Source organism: Saccopteryx leptura, chromosome 6 (genome assembly GCF_036850995.1).
Source record: "Saccopteryx leptura isolate mSacLep1 chromosome 6, mSacLep1_pri_phased_curated, whole genome shotgun sequence".
Classification (NCBI taxonomy): domain Eukaryota; kingdom Metazoa; phylum Chordata; class Mammalia; order Chiroptera; family Emballonuridae; genus Saccopteryx; species Saccopteryx leptura.
The window spans coordinates 172,629,519-172,656,063 of NC_089508.1; the positions used below are offsets into that span (position 1 = coordinate 172,629,519).

The window sequence follows — 26,545 nt, forward strand, 5'->3', positions numbered from 1 at the left end:
TAACCTATATTTAGCTAAAATATTCCTTAACACTCCATTTTTATATTGATTTGTCAAAACGATAATTCCATTTATTGTTCCTCCTTGCACAGCCCGCAGATATATGTACACACATGATATATGCACAGATGATATATGTACATAGATGGGTAGGAGATCAGGCTGAGAAAAATGTGCCCTTAAACACCGTGGATGTTTGTGGGCAATACATTGCATTTTGCCAAAATTTAAGAAAAGGCAAAGAGTGACAGCAGGGGAATAAGAGCATCATTAAAAAAAAAAAGTATTTAAATCTAATTCCCCAAATAACTAACTCATCAATACAACAACACAAGTGCCTGTTGAACACCATGTCCCCACCCCGAGTCTCCGCAGGCCCCCCGGTGTGATGGGTCTGTCTCCTTCTAGGTCCTCTAAGTACATTTCACACTGTATAACTGTGTACGGAAATAGATGAAACAAAAATTTATTTTGTTTTCTTTTTTAACGTAATTTAAAAGATTAGTATAGGTAGTGTTCATCTACTTTGCTTTTTTCCCCTTGATGATGCCTCAGAGAGCTTTCTGTATTGATGTGCCTGGTCTTACTTCGTTCTTTTTGATTGCTACGTGGTATCTCAGAGAAGAGATGTACCTTAGATAATTTAACCAGTCCTCAGTCAGTGACTCTTAGGTCATTTATAATTTTTAGTATTATTTCAGTTTTGTGACAGTGCCTTTTCTTACACCTTTCTTTTTGTGGGCATGCATAAATACTTACTTCCCCAAGATATTTTTCTCAAGGTGCAATTGCTGAAGAGTTTGCACTTTTGAGATTTTTATATCGCCAAGTTGTTTTTTCCAAAAACTTTACTCTAGACAACAGTTTGGTGATTACAAAAGGGCAAAGGGGGTGGGGAAGGGAGAAGAGGGTAAATGAGGCTCAGTGGTGATGGAAGGAGACCTGACTTGGGCTGGTGAACACACAATACAGTGTACCGATGATGTGTTATAGAGTTGTACACCTGAAAACCATATAATTTTATTAACCAATGCCACCTCAATAAATCCAATTTTTAAAAATCCAAAAACTATTTATCGGCCCTGGCCGGTTGGCTCAGCGGTAGAACGTAGGCCTGGCGTGCGGGGGGACCCGGGTTCGATTCCCGGCCAGGGCACATAGGAGAAGCGCCCATTTGCTTCTCCACCCTCCCCCCTCCTTCCTCTCTGTCTCTCTCTTCCCCTCCCGCAGCCAAGGCTCCATTGGAGCAAAGATGGCCCGGGCGCTGGGGATGGCTCCTTGGCCTCTGCCCCAGGCACTAGAGTGGCTCTGGTCGCTGCAGAGGGACACCCCTGGTGGGCGTGCCGGGTGGATCCCGGTCGGGCGCATGCAGGAGTCTGTCTGACTCTCTCCCCGTTTCCAGCTTCAGAAAAATACCAAAAACAAAACAAAACAACAAAAAAACACAACTATTTATCAATTTCATGTAGACTCATTTCTGTAGTATATTTCTCATCCTAGCCAACACTGGATAAACCAATTGTTTTAATTTTGGTCAGTCTGACAGGTAAACTTGATCTTATTTTCACACAGCTACCCACTGATGTGGTTTCTAGGAGAACAGTGGGTCGTAAAATGTAGGGACTTCCTGTACTGAAGCCATGATAATTAATTTAGAGTTACATAGTGAGCATTTACTGTTTTTTCCTTGTCCTAGTGAGTCAGATGGGTGGGAGATAGTGACTCTTCTGCAGAATTATTGTCTAAAACAAAATAAAAAACTATCTATGTTATTGTGAGACTAAAAGACAGGTCTGTGCATGTACAACGGATCATTTCCAGAGACTTTATTTCCCCTGCCTCTGGCAAATTAAATTAAAACAGAGAAGGGTAAATAAATTATTGATTTAATTTTATAATTAGAGATTTTAATCAGTACCTAGGAAATACTGCAGTGGACATTAAAGATGAGGTGAGCAACACACATACCACATTTAATTATAAAGCAGTGCAGGTAGTTGGACTGTGGTCATCGCTCTGATCAGAGGGCTGGATGGGAATGTGGGCTGTGATAGCATCTCAGTCTCAGCAGAAGGTAGTGTCTGTCCAGAGCATGGCCTATGCACAGTACAACATGCACTTCTGGGTGAGGCTGCCCTGCTGATTTCCTGAGAGCAATTCAGAGCCTGCCTCTGGGCTCAACCAGGAGGTGTGTTGTGATCACACAGTGCTGTCTGCCCGGGTACAGCATGGGAGAAGGCTGGTTCGGCTGTGTTGAGCAGTTCATTTTGATGTGGCACAGAGCTAACGGTGTTCCCTCTGGGTCGTTTGTGTTGCCGCTGCTGCTGTTGCTATCGCCCTATCTTGGCATTTTGCTCTGTTTACCATAAGGATTTCACAGTTGTTCAGTGTTCCTTTACTTAATCCGGAGCATGTATGTGATTAGTGCTCTTGTTCCTCATACACACACCCTCACAGGAAGCTGACCGAGGTCGTCCAGTTGAGAAGGTCTCCCTGGAATGAATGGCCGGCAGTACAGTTCTGAGCAGAATGCCTTGTCCAGAGGGCTCTCCCAATAAATGTTTTATCACTGCATATTCTTAATTCTGACACGCATTTTTTCAGACTGTCAATTTGAAAATTGGAATACATCTTACAATTCTTACATCCACTTAACAGCATTTTCTCAAAAAGCTGTTATTATTATGATTGATAGTAGTGTAGAATTGAGGAGCTAATATGTTGATAGAGAGCTGATTCTAATTTGTATGTTCTTTGCATATTAAACTATTTTCATTTAGTTGGTTGGGTTATAAGTCAGTAGCAGTTATTAGGTATGTAGAATTTTAAATTCCTTCTGCTGGTCTCGTTTATGCTAGTATCCCCAGATGTATATTCTGAAATTCCCTCTGATTCATCAACCTTGTCTGATGTACGAACCTGAGTAGTAGTCATCCCCTAACCGGCTGATGGCTCGTGCTTCCAGGAACTTAAGTCACACTGTGACTCAGAAATAATTACAGGGCACTTTCACTTCTTGTCTCATTGTAGAGCAAAAATATTGTCTGTTTTCATTCCAGTTACAGAAACGCTTCTTGTAAAAGAGATCTGATTTCTTAGCAGCGGCTCAGAAAAATATATATTTTTAATTCTTTGTTTTAGGGAGAACATAGAATAATTACTTGGAAACCTTTCAAAGAGAAGCCTATTGCAGAGATTAATATGTACTAGATCTTCATTTGTTCATTGATATTCTATCACACTGTTAGAACATGCTGCGTATTTATCTAAATACCTCTATCATTAAATCAATTTTAAAACATTGTAAAAGGCAGTTGTAAAGTCAATTTTTATTTTAATTGAAACAATGTACACTCATGGTTTAAAAAGCCAGATTCTGAAAAGGTCAGCAGCTTCTTCCCTGCTCCGGTTCCTGCTCCTCCGATGCTATTACAGGGAGCTGGTGCTCTTCTGGGGGGCTGATGCTCATATGGGGGGGGCTGGTGCTTTTCTGGGGGGCTGATGCTCATATGGGGGGCTGATGCTCATACGGGGGGCAGGCTGGTGCTCTAACCGGGGGCTGGCGCTATTACAGGGGGCTGGTGCTCTTCTGGGGGGCTGATGCTCATACGGGGGGCAGGCTGGTGCTCTAACCGGGGGCTGGCGCTATTACAGGGGGCTGGTGCTATCACGGGGCTGCTGGCCAGCGGTGAGCCAGGGAGGAGCCTGTGCCTGTACCTCCTCCCTTATATGGTACCAGCAGTTAACATTTGCCTTGGCTTTTATTTGCCTATTTTTTAAATGCTCCTTTTGCTGTTTTTCCCAAATATTTCAATACTGTCATACACCTGTCACTATTTTCCAGGTACGTAAACTTATTCATAAGGATTTTTTTTTAAAAGAAAGAAAAGTAAAGGAAAAAAATAAAAAAGCTCATCTAAAAATTTCCCATCTTCCCTTAACTACTATGAGTTGATGCTTCCCGCTCCTCCCCTGCCCTTTCTCTCTCTCTCCTCTCTAAAATCCGTAAATACCATCTTAAAAAAAACATCTTTCTTTCCATCTTTATCTGTGGGGAATGTTTATGTAATTGTGTATCACAGTGATTATGAAAATTTAAATTTTATTTTTTTAAATTTTCTTTCATAAACAGTTTTTCATGTGCTACTTATTTTTTACTTTATTCATTTCTATTTTTAAACTTTTTAAATAGTGCATGATATTCTATGATATAGTTGATGTGAGTAAACTAAATGTTGACTTGTTTGGGAACATTTAGGTTGTTTTAGTTAATAATAAATAGCTTTGTTAACTTTTAAATTTTTATTTATTTAGTTATTCCTACCTGGATTAAATTTCTAGGAATGGGATTACGTAGGGAAATGTTGTTCAGACTTCAACATTTGAGTTTCTTATGGTACATTGGGTTAGTCCTTCCTCAAAGGAAGTAGGGTTTTCTCAGCCTGAAAGGAGAAAATATATATGGTGGGCTGAATGTCCCGCAGTCATCTGTCAGGTGTCAGACTGTCTCCCTTCAGAGAGTCTAGGATTTAGGTAAAGTGTGACCTGTCTGATGTTGGGATTCGAATATTGAAGCTCCGTATGTTTAGCTTTCGTGTTGTTTTATTTTCTCTCTTTCAGAGGATCCCGGACCCCAGCCGCCTCCCCTTGGTGGCACCCTGGAAGACCTACCCTCTGTTCTTTGGCACGGCCATTTTTGCATTTGAAGGGATCGGGATGGTAAGAGTTGGGCTGTGATTCTCTGGGGCTCTTGGTGTCCTTGAGGTCTGCTTGAAGGTATGCGGAGGAAATGCTGTTGGCAATGATCTTCTGAGACTACCTGGCCTGTTAGGGAACAGCATTTCAGGGATTCCACTGAAGTTCCTCAGCTTCAACTTCTGAAAATAAATTGTATGCCATTTGAGAATGTTTATATTCACACCAGCTCTTTTTCACACCCATGTCCTACATGTGCAGTAAGTTCATGGCAGTTAGGAAGGCAGAGTCTAGAGTCAAAATGACTTGGGTGAGTCCTCCTGCCAAAGAGTAGCTGGGTTACCTTCTGCAAGGACTTTCACTGTTTGCCTCTGAAAAGTGATTTTAATGATTAGTAATTGTTAGGATTAAATGAGATATGTGTAAAGTGCTTTACACACATGATGACATATGAGCATTAAATAATTTTTATTTCATTAATAATACTACCGATTTTTATTAATCAGTGAACATATGAATAATTTCTCTGCCCTGGATCATTGGTGTGTCATAGTTCCTTCGTGTGAATGAACAGCTTTCACTCCTAGCTCAGCTTCCCCCCATGATTGCTGTGATTTTACCAAATTCTTCTCCTAAAGAGAGGAATCTGCCACTCAGTTGTACCTAATTTGATTTTTATTAATATTTTTCATAATAAAGGTACAGAATTCTCTGAAAAAAATTATTGACTCTGCTGGCCAAGGGCTTAGGAAATGAGAAGACACTTCTCTTTTCATAGAATTTCTTTGTGTCCTCGTTTTCTTTCCCTGTCATGTTACATGCTTTTATGGAAACCTCAAAGCCTGATAGATTTTTGTCAGAATAGTGAGGAATTGTTCCTGTTGTGCTGATGAACTGTGCTAAGGCTCTGGCATCAAGGCTTTCTGAGTGATTGCGTGCAGGTGGTTGTTCTGAGGGTTTAAACCTTTCCTTCTGTTCCTTCTTGAGGCTTCTTATTATCCAGGAAGAATGTCTCACCCTGATTCACAAACACCAGTGATTTCTTTGCTGTTGGGGCAGAGGCCTGCAATGAGCTCGTATTGCAGCAGTGAGAAAGAGGTCCCCAGGCACTCAGGACTGGAAAGAAGAGGTTGAGGAAGTGTGGGAAGATGGCTGGAGAGCCTGGGTTCTAAAGGAACACTGTGCTGAGTTTATCAGTTTTCCCTAACAGAACAGTGCAGAAGTTGTTCTTTGCTTCATTTCAGTAACCAGGGCTTGAATACAGAATCATTCTGTAGTCATCATCATCTGTTACTTCAAGATTTCTCTGTGTTTTCTATTTTCACAGTAGAGAGAGCACTGCTATTTTGACTCTTTCTTTGGATTTGAGGGCTTTTGGGCATATGTGGGTGACGTGTTCACAAAGCTCTCTCTGTTTGCACCACAGGCCCAGACCTGGCAGATGTAGTAGAAAGAGGCTCCCTGCCCTGTCTCTTTAGACTCCCAGAGGAGAAAAGTGAAGGACAGCATAGAAACTGACTTTTCTTTTTAAGCAAGGTGGGTTACAGACAGGGACAGACAGACAGGAAGGGAGAGAGACGAGATGCATCAAGTCATAGTTGTAGCACCTTAATTGTTCATTGATTGCTTTCTCATATGTGCCTTGACTGGGGCACTCCAGCCAAGCCAGTGACCCTTTGCTCAAGCTAGTGATCTTGGGCTGAAGCCAGTGACCTTGGGTTTCAAGCTATTGATCTTTGGGTTCAAGCCAGCAACCATAGGGTCATGTCTATGACCCCACACTCAAGCCAGTGACCCCACGCTCAAGCTGGTAAGCCTGTGCTCAAGTTGGATGAGTCTGTGCTCAAGCCACCAACCTCGAGGTTTTGAACCTGGGTCCTCAGTGTCCTTGGCTGATGTTCTATCCATTGCTCCTCCACCAATAAGAGGAAATTGGCTCTTATTGAATGTGAATCAATTGTAGCTTGAGACTCATGAGCTGGTGGGGTGGGGGTTGCTGAAGGCCAGTTGGAAATGCAGAGCTGTGGCGGCCCTCAGAGCACCAGGCTTTGGATTATGGTGTCTGCTGAGTGCGTTTGGAACAGACCTGCTCTACCTCATGGCCACAGGCACTCAAGGCAAATGAGTGTAATGACAAGGTCAAAGCTAGTTTGTAGTCATTGTCCTACATTGCTTTTCCTTGTTAGTTATGCCAGAAGCAGTTGATTTCTGGCAGATTGTGAAGATTGTCACAGTCATATGTGCTGTATTCTCTGTTCCTAAGTGAACCAGTCTTTCTAATCTTTCCTTTGCTTTAGCAGCAGTTAAAGAATATCTTTTTCTGTGAGGGAGGAGGCAGCAAGAGTAGGGGTTTGAAATAGAGTCTGGAACCTGGGTGTTGTTACACATCTCCGAGATCCTGACTCTCCGAGACCCTCTCCTAAGTCATGCCACCCCTAGCACCTCAGCCTCTCATTTGGAGGTTAGCTTGCCACCACTGGTGCCTACCCCTTTTGAGGTAAGGAAATAATTTCTGTGAACTAGATTGGCAGTTTTTGCTGACTTATATTTTGTATTCTTTGGACAGATTGCCAAAACTATGATCTCAAGTGAGTGAGGTACAGTTGGCCTGTGCCACCACCAGCATCTCTTCAAGGTGGGCATGATGCAGAAGGGCCTGCTAGTTGCCAGGTGGCTGCATTCAAGGGGCAAAGAGAACTCCCAGCCTATAAGGACCTCACAGCAGGGGACAGAGAGCTAGCCTGGACCAGGAGACCTGGGATCCAGTCCTGCCCACCCTAACCTTACCTCAGCACTCTCTGGCTGAGACGGTGGGCTCCAGGTCTCAGCTCTGCAAGGAGAACTTCTGAGGAAACAACTTGCATTTATTTGTTTGTCTTCTTAATAAAGGCTAGATATACTTTTGGGGAATTTTAAGGATAAAGAAATGACTTTTTTCTGAAATGTTAAGTTTTTTTCTTGGCCATTAATGTTGCTCTTTTCTGTGTTCTCTCTCACTACTCTTATAGGTTCTGCCCCTTGAAAACAAAATGAAGGATCCCCGGAAATTTCCAGTCATCTTGTATGTGGGAATGGCCATCGTCACCACCCTGTACATCAGCCTGGGGTGTCTGGGGTACCTGCAATTTGGAGCTCACATCCAAGGCAGTATAACTCTCAACCTGCCCAACTGCTGGTATGTGGGGCAGGATGGAATCCTGGAAGCACCAGATATTTTTTTAATCATTTTTTATTTTTCAATTACAGTTGACATAGAATATTATACTAGCTTCAGGTGTGTACCCCAGTGACCAGAAACTGCATAACTTACTAAGGGATCAACCCGATAAATCCCGCACCCATCTGACACCATACGTAGCCACTAGAATACTATATTCCCTGTGCTGCATGCACTCCACATCCCCATGACCACTTTGCAACAACCAACCTGTACTTCTAATCCTTCCACCAAACCAGCCCCTCAGCCCCCTCCATCAGAATGCTCTCTGCATCTGTATCTGTGTCTGTTCTGCCCATTTGATTGTTTTGAATTTTTTTGATTAAACGGTCAGAATGTAGATTCTTTCTTCTACTTGTGGTATCTCTTAAGTCAGCGTACTTCACTTTAGCTCTCCACTGCCACCATCCCCAGGGCAGCACCCTCCCTCCATGGGTGCCCACCAAGCCATTTGACCCATCTTGCTGCCTGAGTCTTAATCCTTTCCCAGATCTGGGCTCCCCCTTGTTACCTGTGGGAGCTGCTTAACACTCAGCCCAATCATGCATTCCCTTAGAAAACTCAAAGGGGTCCCCTTCTCTCTGGAATGTGCCAGGGGCCCTTCAGGCCCTACCCCCACCCCTGCCTAATTCTCACTCAGTGAGGAGGGCCTGGTCTAGGAGTGGCTCTTTTTGAGGAACTCTGATGTCTCACTGACCATAACTTCAAGTCCTTTGTTTAGATGCCCCTTCTCTCTGCTCCCATTCTGCTGTAGTTGTTCCTTTACCTGATCTCCCTATACTGCAAGCTCTGTGAGGGCAGCAGCTGTCCAGTTCACCATTTTATCCCAGCACCTGGTGCATGATCATCGTGCAATGTATGATTTTTTAACAAAGAGGAGAAATAAATGCTGAGTCTGACCCATTTTCTAAATGTGGAGATGTTATCAGAAAGCAGTTGGGGCGTGGAGGACAGATCTGCCATGTCCTAGCTCTCTGGCCTTGGACGAACCACAGCCTCTTGCTGCCTCAGTTCCTTCTTCTGGAATAGTCATTTCTTGCCAGGATTGTCATGAAGAGCAAATGATATGTGTGAGGAGAGCTTGAAATAGTATACTGGTGTGATGAGAAGCAGGATGCTGCCCTGAGCTTTACTCTGGATGAATAACCCCTATAGAGGCATTTCCTGAATGGATTGGTTGATCAGCTTATTGATAGCCTTTCTCCCTGGAAATCTGAGTCTAGAAGGGCCAAGTATCTAGTCCATTCACCTTAAACCATTCCAAGTAGTGAGGGAAACAGGACACATCTTAGTTCCAGCCTTTGCTGTGCCTCCCAGGCAGTTACTGACTTCGTGTGCATGTGGAGGCCTCTGACAGTGGACCAGGGGTTGTTAGGAGCTCTCCTATGTATCACTTTCCTCATCGGCAAACACAGACATTGAAATACTTTCTAAAAAGATAGATATTGCAGGGTGTGTCCTGAGCAACAAGTCTGTTTTGAAGATTAAAATGTCATTGTGGAGAGCAACTGGGAGCAGACACTGAGACTCCTGCTGTGTGCCCTGGGGGTCAGAATAACCTTTTGGGCTGGCCTGGTTGTTCTGTCTGTGTGTTTTTTAGAGCTCTGATTGGTGAGGCATTGTGCAAGGACAGGCTGAGAAAATTGAGAAAAATGTTTTTTCAATAATATTGTCAGTGTTTAACAAAGGACACCCTACTTAGCAGAGGTCTGGGGACTAAGTTTGTTGTATGGCCAGCCAAATGGTAGCCCTGAAATGGGTCATTGTTTTTAGAAACTCTTTCTCTTTCCCTCTGATGCCAGCTTTTAAATTTCCAAATGTTCTTGCCTTATCAAGAATCAGATGGTAGCTCGGCATAACAAGATAAATGGATCAGGAGCAGGAGAAGCAGCCCACATAATCTAAAGCCATAGACGAGCATCTGTCTTCTTTCCTCTGATATTTCAAATGCAGCTATTCTGATCTCTGCCTCTGTTTGGGTGCAGTTTAATTGTCCATCCCAGCAGGTGACTATCTTGATTCCAGACTTCCCCCCACTCCAGCAGGCTTTGGTTCTCTACTGAGTTCTAATTATAGAGTCACCAGCTGATATTTCTTTTTTTTCTTTTACTAATGAGAGGAGGAGAGATAGAGAGACAGACTCCCGCATGCACCCTGACTGGGATCCACCCAGCTGCCCCATCTGGGGCTGATGCTCTGCTCATCTGGGGCCATGCTCACAACCGAGCTATTTGCATCTGAGGTGGAGGCTCCACGGAGTCATCTTCAATGAGCCATGGCTATGGGAGGGGAAGAGAGAGAGAAAGAGAAGGGAGACGGGGAAGGGTGGAGAAGCAGATGGTCGCTTCTCCTGTGGGCCCTGACCGGGAATTGAACCTGGGACATCCATAAGCTAAGCCAATGCTCTACCACTGAGCCAACCGGCCAACGCTAGCAGCTGATATTTCCGATGGCTTTAGGCGACCCCTGTGTTTTGGTCGTTCAACCCCCGCCGGTGAGAACCGCTGGCTTAGGGGCAGGGTGGTCTTTCTTGGAATGATAATGTGAGATCCATAAGTACATGTAAGACTTTTTTTTGTACTCCACATAATCCTAGGCATGGGATAGATAGAGGTGTCTCATGGTGAGTTAATGGTCTTCTCGAGAAGCTGACCACAAAGCAATAGTGGGAAGACGGCTATAGTGGGGTGGAAGGATGGATGCTGCTCCTGCCTCTGGGTCCTGCGTGGTCACCATCTGATTCTCAGGAGCTCTGAATTGGATGGACAGGATACAAATAAACAGGCTTGTTAACATTTTAATTGTATATTTAGTTGTTTTATTTTTGAAAGGCTATGTACCCCTGGTAAAGATTCCAAATGTACAAAGGGTATATAGAAAATGTTGTTTCCACTCATGGCCTCTCATCTCCGGTTCAACAGTTTTCCTTTGCCAAGGCAACCATATTAACCAGTTCTGTGTTCCCTCCAGAAGTGTTTTATGTATATAAGAACATCATATATGTGTGTGTGTGTGTGTGTGGTGTGTGAGACAGGGAATGCTTTTTCCCTTTTTAAGCAAATTGTAGCACATCATAGACACTATACTGCTTCGTGATTTTTTCACTTAATAGTCTGTCATAGAGCTAATTCCATGTTAACATTTAGAGTTCTGCCTCATACTTTTTAACTGCTATATAAGGACACCATGATTTATTTGCCCAGTTCCCCACTGATTAACATTTACTCTGTTTTCTGTATTTTGTACTTAAATAATGCTGCAATGACATATTTTGAATGTAAGGTTTTGTGCACATGTGCGAATACGTCTCCAAGATAAATTGCTAGAAGTAAAATTGCTGAGTCCAAAGGACACATGCATTTGTAACTTGAATGGATATGGCCAGTCGCAGCGGGCCATTTTGCACGGGCCATTTTGCACTGCCCCTGCTAGTATACGAGTGTGCGGAGTCAGCTTTGGAATGTGTCTGGAATCTCTCTGCAGGCTGTACCAGTCGGTGAAGCTGCTCTACTCCATCGGCATCTTCTTCACCTACGCCATCCAGTTCTTTGTCCCAGCCGAGATCATCATCCCCTTCTTCGTGTCCCGTGTGCCTGAGCATTGGGAGCTGGCGGTGGATCTGTTTGTGCGCACCCTGCTGGTCTGCCTGACATGTGAGTAGGACGCAGGAGAATTACCGCGCTTGTTTTTCCCAAAGGGCACCCAGCCTCCAGGGCTTTCATGAGGGAGCACTTGCATTGTAGGGAAACTGCCAGTGCTGGGTGGACAGGGAGCTGGTCATGTGCTGTTTCAGAGTCGAGGCGTGTCCAGGTGGTGAGATAAATTGATGACATGTGTACTCTACACTGTAGAGTCTACAGGACATGGGAGTGGGGACTGATGTTTATTTATCAATATGGTGTGAAATGCTATAGAGGTCAAAAGTCATAGTGAAGATGTATAATTACTGTTCCATATAAAATATGGTAAGAGCCTGAAAGAGAGTCATGTAACCGTATTTGTTAATGAGTCCAGGTTACTTTGGTAGTAGGTCATGTTTGTTTTTTCAAATAATCAATTTTGCAGAGTGACAACCTATTTCTAGATTTCATTTCAAGCTACATGATATTCTTCTGGGCATTTTTAGATGTTGGTTTAACATATGTTTCCTAGAAATTTTTCTATTAGTTAACCAGGTATTTGATTTATCACTTTGTGTTTTATTCTTCTTCCCCAGACCCTGGGTGTATGAATTAAGAGACAAGATGTCTCCCTATGTGCTGTTGGTTGAAATGGGTATAAATTTAAAACAAAAATTATCTCTATTTTTTCATATTGTATGAGTTGATACAAGAGAAAACCAAACAAATTGATCTATACCATCTAATTTAAATTACTAGGAGATTTGCAATTGCTTTCCAAATTGAAATACTTGAATCATATATTAATCTTAGGCTATATTTGGCATTTTTATTTTATTTAAAAAATTTTTATTCTTTTGGCTATATTTGGCTTGTTATTTTGTTTAAAATATTTTTTTATTCTTTTGGGACAAGATGTCTTGCTCAGTACATTGAGACTCCCCGAGAAATTTTTTTACTATTCATTCTGCCTTTGGAATAAATATAGGTCTCTATGATTTTTTAATTGAACCAGAATTGAGTGTCTAGGGATGAAATATGTGAATATTATCTGGCTTTCACTTGTAGTGTGGGAAATCGGAAATGATTTTATTAGTTGCTTGTTAGCAAGAGAAGGGCAGGCACTATCCATCCTTCTCAACCGCCCAAGCAAAACAGAGTGAACAGACTAGTGTCTCTTTCAGAATGGACTGCTCAAAGGAACAGACCAGTGCCTGTCACAGAGTGGACCTCCTGGAGGGATTAGCCTAGTGCCTCTCCAAGACTAGACCTCATCAAGAGAACAGTCCAGTGCCTGTGACAGAATGGACCTTGTCTAGGGAACAGTCAGTCTAGTGCTAATCTGAGGATAGACCTCTTTAAGAGAATAATAGCCTAGTGCCTATCCGGTAATGGACCTCCTCGAGGGAACAGACTAGAGATATCTCAGAATGGACCTTCTATAACCACCTACAGTACTTTATGTAACTTCAAGGATAGTGGGTAGAAGCTTATCATTCTGGATATCTGTGTGGAAAGAACTCACTGGATTAACTCTTTGAGTAGTGAGTTTTTTCATGCTCGCTGACCCCCTGGAGTGAATTTTTTTCAAAAAATGAAATTAGTTCCAGTTACAGTTTTATTAACTTAAAATCATGTTTGTTTGATAACCAATTTATGGAAACAAGAAGAACATATACATTTGCCTTTTTTTTTAATGTTGCCTTACACGTTTTTAAAATAAAAATATTTGTATGATTGTACTCTGGATGGTCAGGAGGCATGAGGACATACATGAACATTCGTATTACTCAAAGGGTTAAGGGACTAAAGGCCTTTCCATGACTTTCTGATTTAATCTTGGGTTGTACTCTTGAGGATTTATATCTGGATGGGGCTGGGTGGGAGTGGGGCAGAGGGAGGGCACCTTGGTTTCTGCAGGCCCAGGGAGCTGATAACAACCAAGAATTTGACTTCTCTTTGTAGCTTTTATTGGGTAAACCTTCAGTCTCTCTCTGGTCCAGCCTATAGGAACAGCATACTCAGGAGCTAGTCCCGGGCAGCCTACAGGTCACTGCGGGCCCAGAGCTACTGCAAAGGAAGGAAGTGATACATCTTGCTTTTCCAGTAAATTGCGTTAATATGTGCTGGTAGGATGCTTGGACTCTAGATTTTACTGCTATCTTCTGCCCTCAACTCTGGATACTTTGACTCAGATATGTATGTTTCTTCTGTGGATGGATCAGCCCTAAATATTGAGTAGAAGGATTCCACATGCAGGTGTTATAATGTCAACTCTCAGGGCCCCAATTCTTGGATCCAAAGGGCACTGGGAGAAAAGGTGGGGAATGCCGTATTTCCCCATGTATAAGATGCTCCCATGTTTAGACGCATCTTAATTTTGGGGCCCAAAATGTGAAAAAAAAATGTATTACATAAAGCTATTGAACTCATTTTATTCATCATAAAATTTATACAACTCCTCATTACTGTCAAAGCTCCCATCCATTAGTTTGTCCTCATCTGTGTCTGATGACGAATCACTGTTTTCAACAATGAGTGCAAAAACAAGTGTGAAAAAAGTGGGAAATGCTAGTAAAAAAATTAGAACCATTGTATAAGACACGCCCAGTTTTTAGACCCCAAATTTTTCGAAAAAATGTGTGGCTTATAGATGGGGAAGTACGGTAGTTCGTATAGCTGGCTTTGTTTCAAAGTGGTTCCTCTAGAGAAACTAGGTTTGTCTAGGTAAAACATGCTGTCATTGCCTAGATGGCAGCTCCTCCCTCACCAAGAATTGGGGCAGTGATGCTGGGCCTGGTTCCTCTCATTTCCCTCTTGAGTCTGGCTTTCGCCTCTGGTAGCATATGTCTTGCTTCCTGCCAGGTTTCTTTCCTCTGCACCCCGCAGGAGGCACCAGTCTCTGGTTCTCAGACCTCATGGTGTCCTTAGATGCCCCTTGGTTTTTGCTTTGCTTTTCCTGGTTCTGTCTGTGGGTCTCTCCTCCCTTCTACAGCAAGATGCTCAAAGGACTTGAGCTGCTTTTGATCTTTAAGTGTGTTCAGTTTTATTTTCCCTTCTGTGATCTCCTGTGACTTAGCATTTCATTGTTATCCTATGAAAGGACACAGCCCCTTCATCTCTGAGCACCCTGGCTTCTCTAACCTTCCCCCGAGACTTTGAAGTAATTGTGGGATTCAGGGAAGGCATTTTAGCGTAGCACCAATTTAAATGTATTTATGTGAGTTCATTTTGTTTTAGTTTCTTTGTATTTTCAGATCTTTTTGCACAAGGTTAATTGGTATATGATTTTAGGGCTTTGCTATAACTCATTATTTTAACTTATACCCATAAATTTTAATGACAACTCTTTTTATTTTTATTTCTGGTGTTCGCTTTTCTTTTCCCCAATTTTCCTTCTCTTCCTTACTCTTCATTCCCAAAAGGAGCAGGGCAATGTGATCCAACCTAACTTTTTTTCTCCAGTTGAAATTCACCTCTCTCACCACTCTCCCTGTCCCCCAAAGATTGCTGTGTCTACCTTTTGATACTGAATTTCTGACTGAGGGGGCGGAAGGACTGGGAAAAGACTGACGGCAGAGAATGGTGCTCATTTTCTTATGATCTCATTTGAGACCGTGTTTACTTCCAGCCCATATGTTTAGAAATTACTACTCAGCAGGTCACCTTATGTCCAGGGCTAGTGTAGAAGGAGAGGCTGGAGGAGCCTGGCTCCACCTGGGGAGCCTCGAGGGGCGGGAAGACAAGTTTCTCAGGATTCTAGGAGGCACTAACCTGGCCTTTCGTGCTTAGTGCTAATTCTCTGTGGCATTTGCCGTGTGAAACATTTCATTTCAGTTACAAGAATTTCAGAAACCAAAATGTGCCTGACCAGGCTGTGGCGCAGTGGATAGAGCGTCGGACTGGGATGCAGAGGACCCAGGTTCGAGACCCTGATGTCGCCAGCTTGAGCGCGGGCTCACCTGGTTTGAGCAAGGCTCACTAGTTTGGACCCAAGGTTGCTGGCTCGAGCAAGGGATTACTCGGTCTGCTGTAGCCCCCCAGTCAAGGCACATAGGAGAAAGCAATCAATGAACAACTAAAGTGCCGCAACGAAAACCTGATGATTGATGCTTCTTATCTCTCTCAGTTCCTGTCTGTTTGTCTCTATCTATCCTTCTCTCTGACTCTGTAAAAAAAAAAAAAAAAAAAAAAAAAAAGGCACAAAGGAGATGTTTCCCATTGCTCCCACTGCCTTCTCTTTAAAAACAATAAAATAACAACAACAACAACAAAAAAAAAAATGTCATGACGTTAAACCATATCAACTGGGAGGCCTGTTTAGACCAGCGGCTAATGAAGAAGGTGAGCCCCGCCCCGGGAACCCGCAGGAGGCCTCTGCTCTTTCAGCTGTAAGACAGGAAGGGTGTCAATCACCAAGGTTTCTCTCAAGTTTAAAATTCTGTGTCTACACAACTATTTAGAGCCTCATTTTAGATTTTGACCAATATATTGCTTGAAAAAGAAAGTAAATGTGAAGATTTTTGGAGAATGTCTAGATCTGAGGTTATTGAAGAAATTCCCAATATCCCACTGACTTAAAATAATTTTCTTTTGCATTTTATCTTCTATGTTAATTCTCATGGGTGCATTTAAAAAATAGTTTCAATCATAGGATACACATAACTTTGTCTTTTGGCATTTTCTTTAATATTATATCATGATTATACATATCCTTCATGAATATTTCATGACTGTATTATTGTCCATTATATTGGTGGATCATAATTACTAAAATACTCCTTTAGTGCTGGACATATAGGTTGTTTCCCTTGCTTTTGTACATTTTTTACTTATACCACCGTAATATAAAATTATATGTTGTATTTAAGACTATAATTAATTTAAAGGTAGATTTCTGGACATTTAAGGGTAACACGGGTGGGCTTTACCAACGTTAGTCATAATAAAACAGCAGAAAGAGCTTCCAGACACACAAAAACTGTAAGTTAAGTGTCCAGTTGGTATATGATTTTAGATCATATTTCTGTAAGTGTGTTTTTGTTCTCTTAAGTGCTTTCTTTTCTCTTGTGCATTAGTCAGCTTTTTCTTTTGCTGGTCTGACTAAAACCACAGACTCCAGAATCCCCATCAGTTCCTTCTCTGAACTGGCCATTTGCTTTATGTTGCTTCAGCCGTTAAAAGCTAATGTTTGTATCCTTTTAACCTGAAGGGAAGATGGTTTGTAATACCATTGGAGCCCTCTTGACTAATCAGGTGGTCCAGTTGAGTTGTCCTCAGCCCCCAGTTTCTGAAGACGCCACAGCTAAGCTGCTGCAGGGGGGTGTTGACCTGCTAGTTGGGAGTCTGCTGTCTTCCTCTTTTTAGTGGGGGAGTGCGGAGAGAGTGGGGAGAGAGTATTCCCAGTTGCTGCTTTCTGAGGTCTCTACCTTCTTGCATTTCTCTTTCCAAAGGGCTTTAATTCATAAAGACATTTAAAGATTTTAGTTGCTCCCATGTCTTTCCTAAGTACGTGATTCCTGACTCTGGAATTAGAACTAGTTTAACACATTTTGCATGGTGGCAAAACAGATACCCCTACTGTTGAGTCCCTTGGGCTTTTATGCTAAATTGGGCCCCTTTTTCTTTATCTTCCCCCATATAAGTGGGAGGCTCATTCTTCTTGCCTTCTCCCCCCATGAGCTTTCTCCAGTGTCAGGCTTTATTTAGGGTTCAGTATCTAGGACAGGAAGAGGGTCTTTTTTTTTTTTTTTTTTTGTAGCCTTGTGGTCCTGACTTTAAAAGATAAACATTGCCTATTTAAAAAAATCTCTATTAAGGATATTTTTGTTAAGCATGCTTATCTTGTATATCCTTTGCAGTAAAAACAAAAACAGACTTTTAGATTGCTTTTAAAACGTCTGATGAAGTGGAACATCTCTGTCCAATCTGAGAAACAACTCTGATCACATCAAGCTTCTGTTTCCACTTAGTTCTTATCACAGAGTGGATGGGGTATATCTGACTTCACTTCCCATGCGTATCATGAATGTCCATCTATCCTTCAGGTTAATGTGAGAGATGGAGAGGAAATGACGCACTGGGAGCTGGGTGGGGCCAGGCAGGTCGTCTGACTTGTCTGCTCCTGGGGCTCACTCTCCCTGATGAAGGCCTCCCTTCTCTTCAGCGGGCTGGAGCAGCCAGGGAAGCCAAGGGCTGGCACCAGAAGAATAACTCTCACTCCTTTTAATGGTACAAAACCAGGTGGACTAGAAGCTGTGTGTTGACACAACCATGTGTTCCAGGAGAGGAATCCTGTCGCTTCGCTGTGCCCTCTTGAGTAGTACCTGGTGCTTCCCAGGTGACAGTGAGTTGGGGGACATATCCCAGAACACGTTCTTAAGTTACTGAATGTGCGTTCTACCATTCCTTAAAATTCAGTTGGGTGAGGCTTCAACAATCGCTCAGTATTAGTACAATCACCTAATCATGGGTAAACAAACTGAATCTCAGAACGGTTAGCCACTTTACCCTGGATCACAGCCTGCTACTGAGCAGGGACTGGTAATTGTATTAACTAACACTTAGGAAGTGCTCGTTATGTGCTCAGTCCTCTAAGATCTTTACAGTTGGCCACCCCTATTTAGCAGTAGGGGGAAAGAGTCTTAAAGAGGTCAAGTAACTGACTGGTTTGTGGTAGACCTGGGATTGGAGCCTAGGTTCTGAGTCCAGATCCTGAACTCTCAACCACACTCCTCCTGTATGGAGAGATGGAGACCCAGACCCCAGTGAGGGCAAGTGTCTTGTTCCAGGGCACACAGAAGATCAACTCTCCTGGAGCACTAGGTTCTCCATGATGAGAACACCGCTTTGTCATCATCAGCTTTCCTCCACATTCAACCCTGAAGGTTTGAGGAATACCATCAATTCTGTTTATTTGGAAATAGCTAAGGGCTGAAACAGACTATTGTTAAAGTCTACAGATTGTTAAACCCTGCACTTTCTGAAGACTTCAGAAGAGTGAAGGTGTTGATGGATAATTGCCCCAGTGGTTGATTGCTAGAAGGAAAGACAGGATTGCCCCAAGCCTGTGAAACTGGCAGGGCCAGATGTGAGACTCAGGACTCCTGTATTCCCTTTTGTTATCAGGCTTCAAAACCCTTGTGTTATTGTGTGCCGGATTGTCGGCCAGACCATTGTGGTTCCTCCCTGGTGAAGCTAACCCAACTTCTGACTCCCTCAGTTCTTCCTGGACAAGATCCTTCTGCCGATCAGTCAGATCCCCTGTTCCCCTTCCTTGTGTGGGTCTGTACATTAGTTTGTATCTCCTTGTTCATAAGGTCTGTGATGTGACTGTCCCTGGGGCTTGAGGTCCTGGATGCTAGTCCCAGCTGCTCTGTCACTTTATATCATGTAACCTCTCTGGACCTCTTTTTGGGGACAATAGTCATGTTGTGGAGTTATATACCCATGGAGCCGAGGCACATTCAGCTCAATAACTAGATGCTTTCTATGCTGTCTGCTAGACACTAGATGTTCCGCTGGGATGGAAGTGTCCCGGGTCTGTGCTGTCAGGACAGTAGCCACCAGGCACAGCTGGCTGTCGAGTCCTTGAAATGTGGCCAGTGTGAATGAGGGACTAATTCATTTAAATTTAAATAGCCAGTGACTATGGTATCGTACAGCCCAGCAGAGGAGTCCCTGTGAGACAGGAGATGTGAGTCTGCTCCTCCCCTGATAATGTCTCAGTTCCCATAGGCTTCTCCTCTTCCTGTAGGGAGTGGTATTCCAGCTTAAAAGCAAATGTTTCCCATAAAACCTGGACTCTAAATGCAACCCAGGACTTTTGTCTTATGCTCAGCCAAAGTGGCAGCAATCAATTGGTCGATTCAGACAGTCCATCTGAAGAGTAAAACGGCTGCCTTGGACTGAGATGTTCTGACAGTCTCACCAGTGTGATGCCTTCCTCAGAGCACTTTGACTACATTTTTACTTAATGAAGTTAGAACTGAAAGCCCCATGGCAAATGTAACTTGTTAGGGATCAGGGAGGTAATAGATGTGCCCTGGGTTGCTGTCTCAATGCTGAGGACTCTGGTTGGAGGACAGTGGGGAAAACAACCCATCACAATACATTTGATTACTAATGAGTTAAGGGTGCACTTTCCATGAGCAGCAAGATATACACTAATGATAATATATTGTGTGCCTGTTGTACACCAGGCCTTTTGTTAAGTGCCTATTTAATCTCCTTTGATCATCATGACATCTCAGTGACATAGGAGCTGTTAGCATCCTCGTTTTGCCCACAAGAAAGCTGGAGAGTAGAAAGGAGGCATAACTCACCCAATGTCACTCAGGTGGAGCCTGCGCTCAAACACAAAAGCCTAATTCCAAGGTCTATAATCTTCAATAGACTTGTGAAATATTGGCCTCCCCTGTGGAAAGCTGAGTTAGATGGGAATGGTGGGGTCAGTGGGCATTGGATCAGTGTGGTCCGTGAAGCCTCCCTGTTGGTTTTAAGAGCAGTAATTGACCACTTGACAATGATACAGTCATCGGTGTGGTATAGAAGCTGGTGGCATTTCCTGATGTGGCCCCCACTCAGCTTCGTCAGTTCCCCCATCCTCATGTGCCTAAGTTTCAGGTCTGAGAGCCACTCACTGGCTTGTCCTCGCACAGGGACATGGTTATTGTGTGTGCGCAGACTACTTCTACTTTCCCCCTGTGAACATGCTCTGAAATGGGGTTATCATGGTATTGTTCCAGAAGAAGGGGGTTTCTTCCCTGTTCTGTTTCTTGTCAGTCAAGTAGAGATGCTTGTGTTGGAGGTATCCTCAGCGGTAAGAGAGCGAGCAGTTGCTCAGAAATGGCCCACTTCCTTTTCTGCTCCACACTCTCTCTCCTTTGGTAGGACCAGGTTACTCTGGAATGTCATTTAGTTTCTTTTCCTTGGGAAGATGGCAGTCATGTGCGGTAGTAGGAAAGCTGAAAGCTAAGTGGCTGGGGCCAGGAGACATGGGTTCCAGTCCCACTTTTGCCAGTCTTGCAGCGAGACTCAGTATTCTACCTCTCTGGGCATTCATTTTCTCATCTGTGGAATGAGAGAGAGATTGGGGTGGATAATGTCTAAGTTTCCCTAGAGCTCCCTTCTTTGAGAAGGACACTTGCTGAATTTGCAGAACAGTGAGGACTAGCTCTGGGCTGTCTTGAACATCCATGTCCTCTTTCCTGCAGGCATCTTGGCCATCCTCATCCCCCGTCTGGACCTGGTCATCTCCCTGGTGGGCTCCGTGAGCAGCAGTGCCCTGGCCCTCATCATCCCGCCCCTCCTGGAGATCACCACCTACTACTCGGAGGGCATGAGCCCCCTCACCATCATCAAGGACGCCCTGATCAGCATCCTGGGCTTCGTGGGCTTTGTGGTGGGGACATATGAGGCTCTCTATGAGCTGATCCAGCCAAGCAATGTTCCCATTTTTATCAACTCCACCAGTGCCTTTGCGTAGCTGTCTGGGTGCATCCCCTGCACCTGCCCACCCCACGCCTGTGTGTTCCTAACACCTGCCCCGGAGCCTAAGGGAGGATCCAGGCTCTGGGAAAAAACAAGGTTGATGTTCAGGAACCCTCACCTGGCACCTAGGTTCCCTGGGCCAGGGAGGCTGAGGGCAGGGGGACGAGGAGGGAGCAGATATGCTGGAGGGACCTTTCATGGCAGTGCCATCACTGCTCATTTGTACTTATTTTAACCCAGAACTTTACAACTGTTTTCCCTCGTCCTGCCTCCTCCCTTACCTGCCTCTCTCTTCTGACCCACCTCCCCCAAATTATTCTTGTTGCATAGCTCACTTTATTTAAAAATAGTGTCTCTTTTCCTAGTCCAGGCCCAGATTAGATAAGTGAGAACTCCCCTTCTTTATACAGCTGGGCCTATCTCATATTTCTCCCAGATATTTCCCCTCAGCATTCTCCTACCTATTCGAGTCTCCAGCAGGTGTCTGGATCTACCCAGTAGTTTAAAACCAGCCGCCAAAGCTGGAGTTTTTAATTTTTACTCTCTCCGGCTTTCTGTGACCCTCAGTGACACCTTCTCCTCTCTGAAGTCCTTGTGTGGGTCACAGTACTGTATTCTTAGTTGCTTTAGCTCTCAAAAGATATCAAGTGCTGCCTCAATTGAAATTATTTATATTTTATGTAAAAATAGCTTTTGTTTCTAGACTCTCTAGATCTGGGGTTATTGTGAATTGTTCGTTCCTCAGCAAACTTGTACTCAGCTTCTCCTGCTGGAAAGAAGCTTGCTCTAGGAAATGTCTGCTCTGGTCCTCAGCACACGTGGCTGAGTACCCAGGGGTTTTAATCAGGATCATCTAAATGTGTACCTCTGTGGGGAGGCATGGGCTTTGTCTCCCATCAACCAGTCTGATTTCATATTGAGAAGGTATGAAGGACTCAGGAAATACTGGCCAGTGCACGGGGCCGAGGAGGCTGTGTGTCTGCCGTGGGAGGCTATAAAACAGTTGCTTTATGCGTTCCAGCCTGTTTCTCAGCCTCAGCTCCTTTCTGCAAACATCATGGCAGCGTTCAGTTGCCACCATGCTGGGAACACGCCCACACTGTTGCCATGGACGAGATGCTGAGGTCAGTGTGCACAGAGAGCACGAAATTAAGTTCAGAGAATTTATAGCAGCTGGCCTGACACTAAGTGTGGTGCTTGGTTGTTTACAGTCAGCGGGGGACAGGGCAGACACAGGGCCCTGTCCAGGCTGCCTCCATGACCTAGACTCTAAAGGAACCACTTGTTTGGGATTTCAGTCCCTTGTGTTCTAAACACTAATTGTGACGCCTGTCCCTCCCCCTGAGTCGCAGAAATAGCCTCAGCATTGACTCATCTCAAGGTCAGCCTTGAGATTTGAGAACAAACTGAGGAGGCCGAGGATGGTACATTGCCTTGCTTTTGGCTGCCCCTTCTTCCCCCTTGGTGTGAGAAGTCTTTGGGAAGGGTGTAGTCATTAACTCTCCATCTCCTGAGCGGTGTGTACGTATGTGTGTGTTTATGTGCATGCGGCAGGGGCCTGCTCTCCTCCACTCCTGTCACCGGGCTCTTGCTTACTCACCTGGAGCTTTGGTTCGCCCTGAAGTTGGGAGAGCAGTCCAGCGCTATTTGGGGTCTTGTTCTTGTGTTTCCCAGAGCTGTAAGGGCTGAGACCACCTTTACAGCCAACTTTTTCTTCCTTTTCTGTTCCAAAGCCATACTCTCTCATTGCAGTGACTCCTAAGCTACCAAACAATTTATTAACTTAGGAAGATATGATCGTGGCGACTTAGTCTCCCATTCTGCTCTTTGGTGGTCACTAACAGGTGCTTATAGATTCTAGCTGGAGGTGGCAGCAGCCCTGCCCTCTGAAGCCTCAGGATTAGAGGTTATCAGAGTGGGTTCAGGAATTGTGATGCCCTGTTTGCAAACCTGGGCTCCAGCAGTCTTTACACGGTGGTCCTGAGAGTTGTTTTCAGGTAGAAGGTGCGTGCCAGTAGAGGGGTCAGATGTGTGTCCTGCCCTCAGCTTCTGTAGCCGATATTTCTATGCATGCAGGGAGCTGCTAGAAGCAGCTGTGTCCAGGTGGGCAGTGACACTGGGACTGGGATGTGGGACTTGAGGTCCTCTGGCCCTGGGTCTTAGCAAAATGCAGGCTCTTGCTTCAGGGTCCCTGACCCAGAGAATGTGGTGTATTAGACACACGGCTCTGGCTCTGGGGTTTCTAGAAGCTAATTTGGCATGGCCTTCACCCTGATTGATCTCTTACCTGTGCTCCTGCCTTGGCAGCCTGATCACATGGCTGCTTCAGAAGACCAGGCAAGGTGAACCCCGTCAGTGGGCCTTTCTGGTTTTGCAGTGGCACTGCAATTAGGTGTTGAGTAAAAGGGTCGGCCAGAGTGGAAGGGAGCCCTTCCTTCTCTTCTGGAAGCAGCCCTCTGGGCCAGCTGAGAGGAGCTTCCTCTTCTGCCGTCTGTGGGTCTTCGGTTCTCAGGAAGCCCTTGGTTTCTTCCTATTGCTTGTTAGGAACCAGAACCAGCTGCCCAGCCTCTTCCTGTGCCTTGCTCTGGTCCCTGGGGAAAATCTCTAGCATAAGTAGGAATCTGATCAGGAGCAACAGAGCAAAGGCTTTCTGGAGTGTGAGGCTGCATCTGCCAAGCCAAAGGCCAATACTGTTAGAGTTTTCTGGCCAATACTGTTAGGCTCTGTGTCCCTCCCCCAGTCTCCCTAGTGCAGCCCCAGATTTTTATTAGCTCAGAAGTGGCTGCTCAGAGCCCTTTTTCTGTCTTGCAAATGCCACTATTGGGAGCTGGTTTCCAACTCCCTGTCAGCAACGTACCTCCCCTTAAATGCAGGTGCTTGCTGGGAAGAGCATGACCTGACGTCTTCTTTTCAGTTTGCCTAAAAGTTGTCACCATTCACAAGTGGCATTATTTATAGTGTGCTGCTGTCTGGCTGCTATGGAGCCCTTCATCTGCACAAACCCTGGCCAGGTATATGTGAATGTATGGCAGGTCTTACCCGAGGACCTGCCCCTTATTCCTCCCTTTCTGTCATTTGCCTCCCCAGCTGAATTCATTGTCTGATGTTCACTACTTAGTCTCTACCCTCACGAAAGGTTAAATTTGCATTTTTATCAGTTGTCTTCAAGTGATGATCCCACCAAACAGGTACATTAGGAAAACCTTTTCCTCAACCCCATACTCCTGTCTTGCTTTTTTTTCTTTTCCAGTATCTACCCAAATTATAGACTGTCACTTCTGTTTAACACTACATGTTTGCCTCATTTTTTGGGGGGGAAGTGCAAAATCTCAGTTTATGTCTGTTTACAGCTTTCTCTATTCATTATGCACAGCAGGGCGGTTCTGGATCAGTGGGTTCTATCGTAGCTGGTCAGCGGGCTTCTGCATTCGCCCTGGTCAGAGCACGAAGCTGGTTTCCCAGAGTGGAGACATGGAGTCCAGGAGGCAAGATTAGGGAGTCAGCTCTATGTCTGCCTCAGAATTAAATTTTCCAAAGTACATTACAAATCTCCAAGGCTATTAGGGGAAGGGAAGACAGTGTGGTCAATACTTTTAGTCAATTAGTTCTGCTTGACTGCAAGGTTGTTTGCTCTGACAGCATCAGTTTATTGCATTTCTTCTCTGTCCTTTGTACCAGTAGTTCATTCCCTGGCCAGGGGACATAAGTGGTGCTGATATGAGGTTATCAGAGTGTGTGTGGGGTGGGGGGATGAGGGTGAAGGGTGCCTGTCATAGCTGTGTGCTTTTGTTTAAATCAAGGTGATACTGTGGAAGCTGTCTTATTTTAGTCAATGATAAGATTATGTGACTATTGTGAAACATGTCAGTGGATGTGTGAATAGGAGGAGTATGAAAACCTGCCGTCCAGCAGATCTCGATAACCACAGTACTGTGTATGTTGTGTGCCTACCTGACCGTCTGTGCAGAGACGTGGATCGTGCAGGAGCTTGTGGAAGATCTCGTTTTGGGTTCTGCACATGAATCATGTGTTAAGCTTTTCCTGTTCAATAAATGAATTTTATTTTGTATTTTTGAAGGTTGTGGTCTGTGTCTTTTTTCTCCCTTTTTTTTTTTAAGTCACTTCGATTCCCCTTACTTGATCTTAGGTCAAAATGTTTCTAGCTTATTTCACGGAGCTCATCGGGTGGAGTAGTGTGAACAACAGAACCATCTATGGGAGCGGGAGTTCCCATAAGGGGGACCAGGTAGGATTTTTCTGTTAGGCAACCCTGGCCTTCCTGTCTGCTCCCTCCAGCACCGCTCTGGTTTCTGGAACATACATTTGCCTTCTGTGTGAGGCCTTGAAGAACCCTATGTGCTGGCACAGTTGTGCAGGCCCACCCTCAACCCATCACCGCCTGGAGGAGCAGTCTCAACCCCCTTTGCCACTTGTCCTGGTGCATCCCAGCTGCCCTTCTTCACAGGACATGGCTGTGTGTCCTGCCTTCCCCCGCCCCACCCCTTCCTGGCTGCCCCTCTGTAGTGGTGCTGCTCAAGCTTGCTGTGTGGTTGTCAAGGTCCAGCCTCAGAACTGGAACCAGGATTACAGGAGTGGTCTGGAGTTAAGCCCCCCAAGTTTGAGCAAGGCCCCACCTTTCTGAATTCAGACACCCTGGTTGTTAACAGCACCTAGAATTAGAATGATGTCCTTGGCCTCTGCATTAGTTGAATTATTGGACTGAGCGTCTCAGTCCTTCTTTCTACTATTTCTCCATCCTCTGATCGAGTATTTATAACTTGTTTCATGAACTCAAATGTAAGGTATAGATCTGGAATCAGGCAGCCCTCAATTGAATCCTGGCCCTGTCACTCATCAACTGGGTGACTTCACTTTAAGTTACCAATGGAAGTTACAGGCTACTTAATTCTGTGTGCCTCTGTGTCTCCATCTATAAAATGAGATGATAATACTTACCTCGTGAGGTTTTTGTGAGGATTAAATAAGATAAGACATGCCAACTGCTTGCCCAGTGCCTGGCATACAGCAAGTGCCAGTAAGAGGTGGTAGTGAGGGTGATTATGGTGAACTGTAAAAACGCCCAGCCTGGAAGTCCAGAGACCTGGGTCTCTGCCTGTCTGCCTTTGTTGTGCTGTGTCATTTTCTTGGCGTTTGGAGCCCCAGTGGCCTGACATGGGAGGATTTTCCTGAAAATCTTTGGGTCTTCCACAGCCGAGTTGGCTGGGTCTTGATCTCAGAGAGCCCTCTGGTGGCTCACCCATGAAGGTACATGGCCTGGTCCGTGGAGAGGTGGGCTGGGCAGACAGAAGCTGAGCAAGTGGTTTTGTGGGGAGATCCCAAGGCTGGGGTCATAGGTGAATGTGGGTTTCATCCCTGTAGAGTTCTAGCTGTGGGACCTCGGACAAACACCTCCTCCTCCGTGGGCCACAGTGAGGAATATTGGAAATGCAGATAGACTAGATCAGTGTTTCCCAAAGATGAGCTAGGGGGCCCCTGGACAGTCATTTTTTGAAATCTGAAT

General features: G+C 44.6%; 1 protein-coding gene across 3 annotated transcripts in view; it reads left to right on the plus strand.

The window, feature by feature from the left end:
• SLC36A1 (solute carrier family 36 member 1) overlaps positions 1-25,101 on the plus strand; it is a 46,141-nt gene extending 21,040 nt beyond the window's left edge. For all 3 annotated transcript variants that reach the window (XM_066388056.1, XM_066388057.1, XM_066388058.1), the window contains exons 8-11: positions 4,621-4,719; positions 7,704-7,870; positions 11,396-11,565; positions 20,748-25,101. In XM_066388056.1, coding sequence (XP_066244153.1) covers positions 4,621-4,719; positions 7,704-7,870; positions 11,396-11,565; positions 20,748-21,019 — 708 coding nt within the window. In that variant the 3' untranslated portion in view covers positions 21,020-25,101. The remainder of the gene's footprint in view (positions 1-4,620; positions 4,720-7,703; positions 7,871-11,395; positions 11,566-20,747) is intronic.
• The last annotated feature ends 1,444 nt before the right edge of the window (positions 25,102-26,545 follow it).